This window comes from Perna viridis, chromosome 10, assembly GCF_037379345.1.
Source record: "Perna viridis isolate PV_CMFRI_1.1 ecotype Kerala chromosome 10, ASM3737934v1, whole genome shotgun sequence".
Taxonomy (NCBI): domain Eukaryota; kingdom Metazoa; phylum Mollusca; class Bivalvia; order Mytilida; family Mytilidae; genus Perna; species Perna viridis.
The window spans coordinates 1107405-1120064 of record NC_142454.1 but is presented as its reverse complement, the minus strand read 5'-3'; the positions used below and the strand labels follow the sequence as shown (position 1 = coordinate 1120064).

Here is a 12660-nt window from a genome sequence, read left to right as displayed (position 1 = left end):
ATTTTAGTTACTTTATGCTCTTTGTTGTGTATGTCTGTTTTCCATGTCTGGTCTATGTCCCTGGATTACATTCTTTTGATTACCGCTATAACCTTGGTTCCCTTGATTACTCTTTAACAAAACAAAGATTATTCATTCATTCAAACAAAAAGTTCACAAAGCGGTTCATTGATATAATAGAATCTTCTTTATGTCTTTCAGTAAGGTGTGACCTCTTTCTCAAATTATTTATGTCGTCATTCGTGATTAACAGTTTCAACGTTGTTAAATAAGATTATTAACAATGACAAGAGTAATCTACTCTTAACAATGTTTCGACAAGTGGAAAATAAATTCAGTAGCTTATGTAAACATGAATCGCACAATAATAATTCTGTTTATGGAATTACTACTATTGTTGAACTTTAGTGGTAAGTATCTCAGATATATGGATAAATAATGGCTATTGTTTGATTCGGAATCTATTGTATAATATAAACCCAGAAATTCCCCCCACAGTCTTTTTTCCCGTTTCTGCTATTAATCTGCTTTCACGCAGTATTGAATTCGCGATCGTTCATCAAATTGTGCTGTTATATTCTTTAAAGTAAATATTCGCGAGAGTTGAATTTTCTCGTTACGAGTCTTAGTGCAAAACTGCAAATATAAAACTGCCGGGAAAATTTCACGGTTTACAGTATACATCAATTGTACAAGTATAAATGTAACTATAAGAATTTAATTTTATTAGAAATACAAAACCAAGCTAGACACACCCTCAATGAAAGCTACGAGTAACCAGAAAAACACAAAACAAAGAAATAGAAAGAATAATCAAGGGAACCAAGACTATAGCGGTAATCAAAAGAATGTAATCCATGGACAAACACCAGACATGGAAAACAGACACACACAACAAATAACATGAAGTAACTAAAATCATACATACAAAGTAACAAAAGCAAATGAGCAACTCGGAATCCACTAAAAACTGGGAGCATGGACCAGGTGCACCAGGAGGGTAATTCATGCATCGACATGAACTTCATGATGCACAAAAGATCACGATTATATTGTAATAGATTTAGTGTTCTCATATCGGAACTAAAATGATACTTGTTGGTATCGACGTTGTTTTTATATATGTCTTGATATCGTTTGCCGAGTTAGTGGAGTTTGTGGTTTCTCTTATTGTATTTTGTATGACGCATAAATATATTTTTTTAATTATTTTGTTTTATTTCGGTATTAATATAAAGTTGTTTTTAACCTTGGTTATATTTCGATATACCATAGGTATAATTACCGAAAATGCATTTAGCACCATACTCTCATACAAACTAATATGAAATCAGCAGTAACGTGTTAATTGTAGAATCTGCCTGCACATTACCAACAGAATTAGACGGTTCGTGGTACGACAGTGAATTCAATGCAGTAATTACTTTTACACGTAATAGTTTGTCGGTATCAGGATGGAGTTATTCGGTGTATAGCAAATTATTTACCACATTTACATGTGTAGAGAGTGACGACACAGTATGGTTGTTCCGGTTAGTGATCAGTGAAAGTTTGCATTCCACCGTCATTGTGGTATACTGTTAAAATATAAAACAAAAAATCAATTTCCATTGTGTTTATATATAAGATCAAAGTACAAATTTGACATCAATACAAACAGAAAATGTCGTATTTTAAAACTCGGTACTTTTCAATTCACATCTCATGAGACGTAAAGAAACAGCTCCTTCATTTACTTAACCTTATTGAATATTTCTCGTAAATTACTTTTCAACATCTCAAATCTCAAAATCAAGCCGTAAATATTGGTAATTTTTTTACATTAAATATATATTCATTGACTGTCCGTTTTTTTTTTTGTACACTAGGAGTGATACAACAGAAAACATATTCGGACTAAAGTATATGATGAAGTGCGTCCAATACACACAGATCACAAATTACAGCTATAATTTTTACCTGAAATCAGGTGACTTTGATATGAAAAAATATTTTATTTCACATGACATTTTGTTTTATGTCAATTAAATTTTAGAAATTAAGGACTTGTCCATGATGGTTTTCATTTAATTTGTTAAATACATGTATATATCATTAAAATAGTTGATCTAAAACGCTATAATCATATGTCGGGAAATTAAAACTAAACTAAAATAAACCTGTACAAATTGCTGTTCTTTGAAAAAAGAAATTGATATATTTAGAAATGAACATTCGTAACTAACTAGATACTTATACGAAACGACAACTGTTATGTGTAAGCACAATTTAAAATCATATGTTAAGAGTCAAATTACTATTTTGGACCAAATACATGTTATTTAACTATATCATGATAGAAAATTTTTATTTTATATCATATTATATTTTATCATATCAACGAAATTTAATTGACAATAGATTCATTGGTAATCTACCTAATACATTTTAAAACATATTAATTGGTTCACATTTCTATTTATCTGTTTTGTTTTCCTATATGTATCTTTAGACAAAGAACCTGAATCATCAAATAAGCGAATTGTCCTCGTAGAGGAATCTGTATATGATGCTGGAGTGACTATTAGTCAAATTTGTAATCCCACGTCCGGTCCAGGAAAGGAAGAATTCCACGTTTTAGTTAAAGAAGGTAATTTTCATGTATGCAACAATTGCATTTTTTTCAGGGGACACAATTAAACTCTTGTTTCAAACAAGCTATATCGTTTTTGTTTTAAAAGACAAAACGTACAAAACATTGTTTTGCAACATTATTCCTGATATGAGTGTACATCAATGATCACTTTCTTTTCCTTTTCCTCGTTTGTCTACCCCGGACTTGACTTTTTATGAGCAACTCGGCGGGTGTTTCTAGAAAAAGCAGAGGACGCTTACCCTACCGGTGCACCTGGTCCATGCTCCCAGTTTTAGTGGTGTCCGAGTTGCTCATTTACCTCTGTTACTTTGTATGTATGATTTTAGTTACTTTATGTTCTATGTTGTGTATGTCTGCAGTTTTCCATGTCTGGTCTTTGTCCCTGGCTTACATTCTTTTGATTACCGCTATTACCTTTGTTCCCTTGATTACTTTTTAAAAGTATCCAAGTACTTACCGCTCCAATAAGTCAAATACTGTGAAAGTTCTTTAATTCGTGAATACTAATTTTCGTTGATTAAGGAAGATACATAAGTTCGTGGATTATCGTGGTTTTAAGGTTTAAGGTATACACATCAACGGAAATCTCCTTTTCGTTGGAAACCAAATTTCATGTTTTGGCTTACCCACGAAAACAACGATAGCTGGTAGCCAGCAAACAACAGTAATTTCTCGGTATTTGAATTAAAGTCCAATGTTGTCAATTGCTCCAGTATGAGAAGAAACCAGTCTATAGTGGATAGTTACTTTCCTTTGCCCAAAAGTTAAAAAAAAGAAGTCAAAGTCAAAAATATGAAAAAAGGTCTATTGCAAATTTGGTATCTTGTTAGGTTTAACATTTTACATCAAACAAAGCGCTCTTGTTCTGAGTGTGGGAAATAGTTAGTATAATGGTAAAGTAGTACATTTAGAAAAAACCGGAATGTTTGGTGCATATGACTCGGTAAATGTATGTCTAAAGAGTAATAAAGGGAACCAAGGTTATAGCGGTAATCAAAAGTATAGGTCTTATCATTGGTATTGTTTTCTACGTCTACCTCTGATATAATGACGTTTGATGTAAAACGTTTTGCATACAAAAACAATGTTGTTTTGGGCTTTGTCTGCTGGTACGAAAACATACTTCATTCAAACCATTGAGCTACTTACTGAAGTTAAAGAAGTTTAAGTTTTAACGAAAACTGTTATTCCTTTCTCCAATGAGATCGACAACCAGGTAATCGTGTGTTGGTGGGTTACGTACCTTTGAAAAAATGGCTTGCATTCCGTAAATAAGAAAAAAAATCTATTGCTTTGTCTAAAAAGTATTGCAGTTATTAACTCCAAATATATATAAATAAAATATTACTATTGCCATTTGGTTTCCTATTTTTGTTTCCAGAAAAAAATTAGTTATATGTAAGGCATATATATGCTTTTATTATCATATTATCTCTACTGATATTGTTTTGTTACTTTAGCTAACATGGCCGATGTAAAGCAAACCTTTCCGAACGCCCTCCTAGGCAATTACGCATATTCAGTATACGATGGTTCAACTACAAGTTGTGGAACTGGATCTGTGTGGGATGACTGTACTAACACAACTATTATGAAACTGAATTATACGCAATGTAGTAAACAAATGTTTGGTTCAAGTACGCATATTTACGTCTATTGTCAGTTGGTTAAAAAGATTCTTCAAAGGTCATGATTTTATTTTTATTTTATGTCATATTCGAATCTGAATATGAATTACCGAAGTAATTTATATCGTTTTTGTGTATCGCAATGAATGAAATTTCAAACTGTAGATTTATATGTATTTTTATATGATAAAAGCCAGGAACTTTGCACTTGAAATACTGACTGTTTATTTTCCGTGTTGGTGTTCGGATTGTCCACTGTATTTACTTTGTCAATTTCGTTTTGTTTCGTTTTTATCTCACAATGTCCAATGGTTAATTTGAGGTTATGCCATCACTTTGCGTGTTTCATTGTCTTGTATATTGCACATTAAATCTTGCTTTTTTTATAAAACAGTGATAAAACCAATGACCGCATAATAAATGACCGATAAAAATAATAAAAGCAAAATAACTTTGCTAGTAAGACAAAGTTCCTGAGTGATTTCTTTGTAGAATTATGATATTGTATGGCAAAAAAACTTTATTTCCATTTAGGCTCTATCTTAATTACTATGCAACATTAAACTTTAAACTTTCTCCCAGTTTTAGAGGAGTCCGATTTGCTTATTGACTTTTGTTCTTTGTATGTATGATTTTAGCTATTCATGGTCTTTGTTGAGTGTGTTTTTCATACCCGGTCATTGTTCTTGAATTACATTCCTTTGATTTCCGCTAGAATATTGGTTCCATTGATTACTCTTTCAGTTAATTGAATACTCTTTATAAGAGGGTCTACAAAAATATTCAATTTTGCTAGAATGATGACAGGAATATTTGTGGTACTTTACCACATGATATTGTCCCAAGATTGATTTGTAATTTACCATGTGTTACCAGGTGAAGGGTTCTAGCTTTTGTGACTAGTTTTGTGTATGTTATTATTTGATTATTCCGTCGTATGTTCAATGTTGGTTTTTGATCTCGATAATACTTTAACTTGTTGCAGTTAAGTACCAATCAATATAACGTTTAGACACTCACTCTAAAAGAGGTTATTCAAGTTGACGAAAAGAAAACACCGTACAAACAGAATTTTGTCGGTCTACAAATGTTATTTCTACTGAAGGATAGTCAGTTTTGTATAAAATCTGTTTGTTTAAAACAAAACATACATTCTTCTCCTACTAAAATCAACCAAATCAAGAACAATCGTTTTTATACACAATATAATGACACTCATGACTAGCCACGTGGTCTGTGACAGTTCCTGGATTGAATATATAAGTAAATTCGGACGGTTTTTTACATGCACGATCCAACTCCTGTCTGACTTTTACAAAGACTGGTATCTAAATATATTTCTCCCTCATATATAACTATGCAAAAGTAAAATTTGTTTTAAATATGAGTACATATTTTTAGAACAATACTTACTTGCTCCACATTTCAATATTTACAGCTGGTGGAGAATTTTATGCTACGTACTCTGTGACGTCAGGATCAACCACCTATGTTATACTTATAAACAGTGATAGCACAACATCAAATAGATTTACATGTCTAGTAAGTAATGAGATAATATTGTAAACATGGTAAAAATAACATAAATGTAGTACAACAAATAAGGTAAAACAATAATATTGTTTGTTCTATATTTCTTTACGACAAACGTGTCGACTTTCCGTTCTTCTGCGGCAATATCCCTTTAGCACCTGCCTATGGAGTTTTCATATCACAACGCATACGTTATGCCAGAACTTGCCGTAACTACGCAGACTTTTTGTATCACGCTAGACCTCTTACAATTAGGCTCCTGCAGCAGGGTTATGTTGCTACAAGGTCGAAGTCATCACTACAGAAGTTTTATAGTCGTCATCATGAACTCGCGGATCATTACTGTGTATCCATCTGGATTATAAAAAAACTGACTTGTTCAAGGTGTCATAGTTTTTTGCATTTCCTCTTTCTTTCGTCTACCCCAGACTTGGCTTTTTATGAGCAACTCGGCGGGTGATCCTAGAAAAGCAGAGGGCATTCACCCTATCCGTGCACCTGGTCCATGCTCCAAGTTTTTAGTGGAGTTCGAGTTGGTCATATACTATTGTTACCTTGTATGTATTACTTTAGTTACTTTATGTTTTTTGTTATGTTTGTCTGTTTTCCATGTCTGGTCTTTGTCCCTTTTTCTTTGTCTGTGGATTACCGCTAAAACCTTTGTTCCTCTGATTACTCTTTGTGTACCTCTTGATTTAAGTATAATTTGTTGATCAATATATTTCTATTGTAAAAGTTTTATTGATGTTGCCTTATATTTATAGATATGACAACCAACTCTCTACATAATTTTGTAAGCCCTGTTTTTGTTCGAGTTTTCTTAAATTTAACTTATTTTCAACATTATAGGCAGTGTCTGGGTCTAAAGCAAGCTCAAACCCGGGTAGTTGTATCAAGCAGCAATCAGCAACTTCTAGAACAAGTGATGCAAATAGTGTGTTAGTCACTCTGACTGCTTACAGTAAATTTCCATTTTATTTTATGTTTAAATCAACTATTATTTGTGTTATCATAATACTTTGCTGACATATATACCAAATACATTTCCGTTAGTTACAGAAACAATTGAACTTTCCAATATAATTAATAATATGTTTGTTGACTTGTTGTTATGGTTCAAAACACTGATACATCTATAAACAAGTAAAGTAGACATAAATAGCAGACAAAACATAATATTGGATCAAGTTATTCAAAGTCAATGTGAATATAACTCTGTTTACTGCATTTATCAATGATTCTCTATTATTAAATTCATTATGCTGTATTGTTTTACAGTACTTTGTCGTAAGTATACTTAAAGAGCTTAAACAAATGAACGGGAAAAAAGAAAAAAATTATAAATAATTGAGCGTAGTATGTAAGTTAAGTATAACAAATCAAAATATTTGTGTCTTACCATTAAGCAACGTCTCGTTGATCATATAAAAAAAAGTACATGTTCCTATTTAGAGTTGAAACTCTACATTTCTTTTTGTTTTTATTGTTCTTCACCGCACACTTTAAAAAACATATAATGATGACGCTGTGAATAGTTCTTTAAATGCTATTCAGTAGTGAAGCAGGAAAATATGGTATACAGACAGTTGTGTGTTAATGATATTTTATTTCACTCGTTTAAAGAACAGTACTTGACATGAACAATTTCGTTGTATTGATAACATAAAAAAATAATTGTGTATTTTACTCTTATGTACATAATCCAATTATATGTTGTATTTGTCTGAATCTGTTCATTTTATATTTTATAACAGCTTTAACCAATGATGCTGCATCCGAAGAATCCTCCTCTAACGTCGGTGTCATTGTAGCCGTAGTCATCATTCTTTTATTATTGATAGTAGCAGCCATAGCTGTTGGATATGTCATATATTATAAAAGAATTCATCGACGTTTCCCATGGCAAAAGAATATCGTAGGAAATAATAATGAAGAAAATTTAGAGAAAATGCCAGAAAAATTCAGTAAGGTAAGATCATAAACTCTTTCCTCTTAGTTTGACCTACACTTAGAGATCGATTATAAAGGAAAATAACTGACCAAAGTTTACGACAAACGTGACGATTTTTTCACTCAGAATTGTCAATTTTACTTCCGTGGAAAGATCCCTTCAGCACCTTCGTATGGAATTTTCATATCATGGTTTCATGGTCGTCATCACGAACTCGTGGATCGTTACGGTGTATCCATCTGCACCATGAGAACTGATGTGTTCAACGTGTCATATTTTACCTTTCCTCTTTCGTCTACCCCGGACTCCGCAACTCGGCGGGTGTTGGTAGAAATGCAGAGAACGCTTTCCCTTTTCGGTGCACCTGGTTCATGCTATAAGTATTTTGTGAAGTCCGAGTTGCTCATTTACTTTTGTTTTTTGTTTTGACGTATTTGAATTATCCCAATGCTAATGCTTCGGCATTTTTTGGCATATATCTGATGCTATATTTAAAAAAAGAGTTTGACCTGATAGACACAAACATCATACATACGTTGGAGTGGTTTAATTAGTACTACATTCTACAGGATACTTTACAATGGAAAATTCCAAAACGTTGCGCTTGTAATAGAACTGATATGAAGATAAAGCCATTAAATCTAGATTATTTTGTAAATAAACAGAATTTTATATAGCGGATAAATGAGTCTATTGCTATCCTTTTGATGGAGTATCACCTATGTGTAAAGAAAACCCCAGCTTAAAGAGGTGCACAACTGATGTCAATCGGAATTCTTGTCATTTTTTTAAACATTATTCCGACAAAGATACTGTAAATCTTAAATAAAAGCACTAATTTTAAATTTCACATTTGTTTTGAAGGTATCTAATCAATATTGTGTTTGTGAGTCGTGTGTGGTTCTTGTTTTCATTGTTAGGCAATGTCTTTTGAATCTGGTGTAAATTTTCCTTTATGCTGATGCTTCAAAAAATGTTTTATCTGTTTATTTGGTTGTTGGATTCAAAGTGTTCTTCCTTTTTAGTATAGTAAATTACAAGTCTATGTGTCAATACATTTATTTTTACTTCCATTCAAAAGATTTTGAAATCATCTTTTACAGATTAGATATACACATTCTGCAACCCATATTATAGTAATTATATTTTAATTTATACTAGGAAACTGAAACAAACATAAAGGACAAGAATGTTACAGTAACTCATAAATGAGTAATATATCATGTGAGTGCGATTTAAGTTGCCGTTACAGGTATCTTATAAATTTTACATCCATGCAGTCATGTACAACTAACCATTTCTATCAGAAATACTTGTATCAATTACTTACTATTTTTGTTCTCCTTAAACAGTTGTGGTAACCGGTTTCTAACTTTCTTGTTTAACCTTAATGTTGCCATTTGTTTTCGGATTTTCCATTGGCCTTTTCGTTTTGATTATTTCCTAGAGTTTTTTTTATTTCAGTAATTTTTTTATTACCCTATCTTCCAGATGATAAGATTCTGCAAAGTCATAAAGTCATATTCTAACTAATTATCGAAATTAATATTAACTCTTAGCTTTTTCAGGATAATCTGATAAATCTGATGGAAATGCCGTTAATCACTATATAACCATGATTTCAAATATCAATAATCCTGTAGCCTTCTCATTGTCATAAAAACATCATTTCCTTATTCACATGGGACAGTGACAATTTGCTTTATTATATATTCTATAAGATTAGGCCACAAAATTTGTGTTTCGTATATTAATTCAACGAAACGTACAACAAAGACATATTCAGGTATATATTGTTGGATTTTAAGTAAATGATAAAATGAACTTTATTAAGTTAAATGGGTGACAATACTTAGCATAACACGTAAAACAATGCAATAAAATCAGACATGATTATTGTTGATAAAACGTATCATATTACACAATCTGAATACAACCTAAAATATTATTTGAAAAATAAGACTTTAAATGTTTTTGTTTTTTTTTTTCAGATCATAAACTAAGTATATTAACACAGACGTCAGGAAACAAAATAAAATACCAAGAGTTAAATGTTTGATGAAATGTTATCCTTGCCTTTTTCAGTCCGTAGAACGAGTTAGATATGCAGTAGTTGATTAACAGATACAAGATATTACTATTATACATATTTCTTGATTATTGTGTTCTTCCTTTTTAATTTACTATTTTAAAAATTTGGTACAAAAACGACTGAAAAAGTATTATTTAGTACTTAGCATATTGGAAAGGCATTCATGTAATTTTCTTGTTTATTTGTTTTATCATAATGTTGATTCAATTTATTGCAAATTTCTGTTTTGTGTTGATTTGATTTTATCTTTTTTCTATTTGAATCGCGATTGAAAACTACTTTCACATGTTGTCTTATGATTGTTAAAAATTTCTTTAAGAAAATAAGCTTTATTAGAATATGAAATCTTACCCTCTGTAAAAAAAAATGCCCGATAAATAGTACATCAAGGCAACAAAACAGGTAGAAATGCCATTAGCTATTACGAATGAACCGCAACCAGACAAAATCAAGTGAACAATATTGCTATTAAAGTGTATATACACCACATAGCCTGGAACTTAAAAAGACAACTTAAGAAGAAAAAGTTACAAAAAAACATATAAATTTATTAAAGCACTCACAGAAACGACCAAAACAAAAAAAAATAAAAAATGAAAATTAAATTAAATCATGTGTAACTAATGTTGTCATACGATGCAACGATAAGGTACTGTAAATGTATCAATTTTCGCGGTTGCTAATTTTTGCCAATTCTGATAAGTGAACATATTCGCGGGAAATATTTTAGATAGGCATTATGTTATGTTTGAAATCAATTTCGCTGGTTTTTTTACGCAATTTTTTGTTTACCACGGAAATAGCGCAAATAACTACTCCGCCAACATTTATTGGTTTACAGTAAGTAGTTTTTCATCTATCGTATTTCATGAAAGCAAAACATCTACACCAAAAAGAAGGTCGTTTGTTATATTGTTAACTTACCCTTAGTAGCCAACCAGGTTATAGTATTTTACAGTGTTAACCTTAACGCTTTGTTATATAAATATCTGCCTAAAATTCCATCTCAAAACTACATGTGCTAGCTATCTTGGTTGCATGACGAATATAATGAACAAGACATATGTTGATGATTGTGATTTACCGTCTATGTACTGGATTCCTAAACTCCACAAGAATCCATACAAACAACGTTTCATAGCTGGATCTGCAAAATGTACCACCAAACCTCTTTCAAAACTTTTAACTTCTATACTCACAACTGTCAAAGAGGGTCTGCGGTCCTACCACAACACTTGTTACTCCCGTAGTGGTATTAATTCAATGTGGATCCTGAAAAAATCGAAAGATATTTTGGAGACAATAAGTTCAAGACTATTATCTGAATATAATAGCATTAAAACCTATGATTTTTCAAGACTGTATACTTCTATTCCCCATACTCAGTTAAAATCCCAACTTAAAAACTTATACACCGTTGTTTTTCCAAAAAAGGATGGTACACCTAGATACAAATATATTGTTCTTGGTAGAGATTCCTCATACTTTGTAAAAAATAATTCCAAATCATCTTCCAAATATACAGAGGAAGATGTTTACAAAATGCTGGAATTTTTAATCGACAACATATTTGTCCAGTGTGGTGGACGTGTTTTTCAACAAACGGTCGGCATTCCAATGGGAACAAATTGTGCTCCTTTACTTGCTGACCTATTCTTTCACTCTTATAGCTGATTTGATCAGAAAGAAAAAATATCTCAGTTTCCGCTATATAGATGACGTATTATCTTTAAACAATCCTAATTTCGGGGATTTGATACATCACATCTACATAAAAGAACTTGAGATAAAGGATACTGCAGACACTGTGACGTCAGCCTCATATGTTGACCTACACTTGGAAATCGATGGTAAAGGAAAACAATTGACCAAACTTTACGACAAACGTGATGACTTTTCATTCAGAATTGTCAACTTTCCTTTCATCTGTGGCAACATCCCTTCGGCTCCTGCGTATGGAGTGTTCATATCACAACTCATACGTTTTGCCATAGCTTGCCGAAACTACGCAGACTTTTTGTATCGCGCTAGAAGTCTAACAAATAGGCTTCTGGAACAGGGTTATGTTGCTACAAAGGGGAATCACCACTACAGAAGTTTTATGGTCGTTATCATGAACTCGTGGATCGTTATGGCGTATCCATCAGCATCATGAAAACTGATTTATTCAACGGGTCATAGTTTTCCTTTCCTCGTTTGTCAACCCCGGACTTGACTTTTTATGAGCAACTCTACGGGTGTTTCTAGAAAAGCAGAGGACGCTTACCCTACCGGTGCACCTGGTCCATGCTCCCAGTTTTAGTGGAGTCCGAGTTGCTCATTTACGTTTGTTACTTTGTATGTATGATTTTAGTTACTTTATGTTCTTTGTTGTGTGTGTCTGTTTTTCATGTCTGGTCTTTTTCCCTGGATTACATTCTTTTGATTACCGCTATAACCTTGGTTCCCTTGATTACTCTTTGACTACAGTTTTGAAAGTGACTAAAACCCCACTAGAAACAAATGCCTTAAGATCGATTATAGTGAAATGAAAAGAAAAAAAACTAGAGTTGTATTTAAAATGGGCTACTACGAACCTTCAACGAAAACTCACGAGATCCAATAACCTACAAACCTATATTCGTCTTACTTATATTGAAAGTGTAACTGATAGGTTCTGAAAATAGCGAGTAAAGTTTGCTCAATTACAAAGCATCTTGATTTTTCAATCGTTACCTGGACTCGTTTGATGATTTGCAGTGAGATTAGATGCTATGACTAAAATAATTGATGAATTTGGATTTGAATGTTTTGCCAGTTTTATTGCAATTGAAATTTAAAA

At 32.1% G+C, this 12660-nt stretch overlaps 1 protein-coding gene across 1 annotated transcript; it reads left to right on the top strand.

Moving 5' to 3' along the window:
* The first annotated feature begins 221 nt into the window (after nucleotides 1-221).
* LOC148604077 (uncharacterized) lies at nucleotides 222-10125 on the top strand. Its single transcript, XM_088550044.1, has 11 exons — nucleotides 222-410; nucleotides 1355-1532; nucleotides 1869-1969; nucleotides 2492-2629; nucleotides 4096-4272; nucleotides 5702-5805; nucleotides 6646-6757; nucleotides 7075-7083; nucleotides 7551-7765; nucleotides 8909-8971; nucleotides 9739-10125. Exons 1-10 carry the CDS (start codon nucleotides 353-355, stop codon nucleotides 8957-8959), a joined length of 1143 nt encoding a protein of 380 aa, XP_088406170.1. The 5' UTR covers nucleotides 222-352; the 3' UTR covers nucleotides 8960-8971; nucleotides 9739-10125.
* Nucleotides 10126-12660: the final 2535 nt, after the last annotated feature.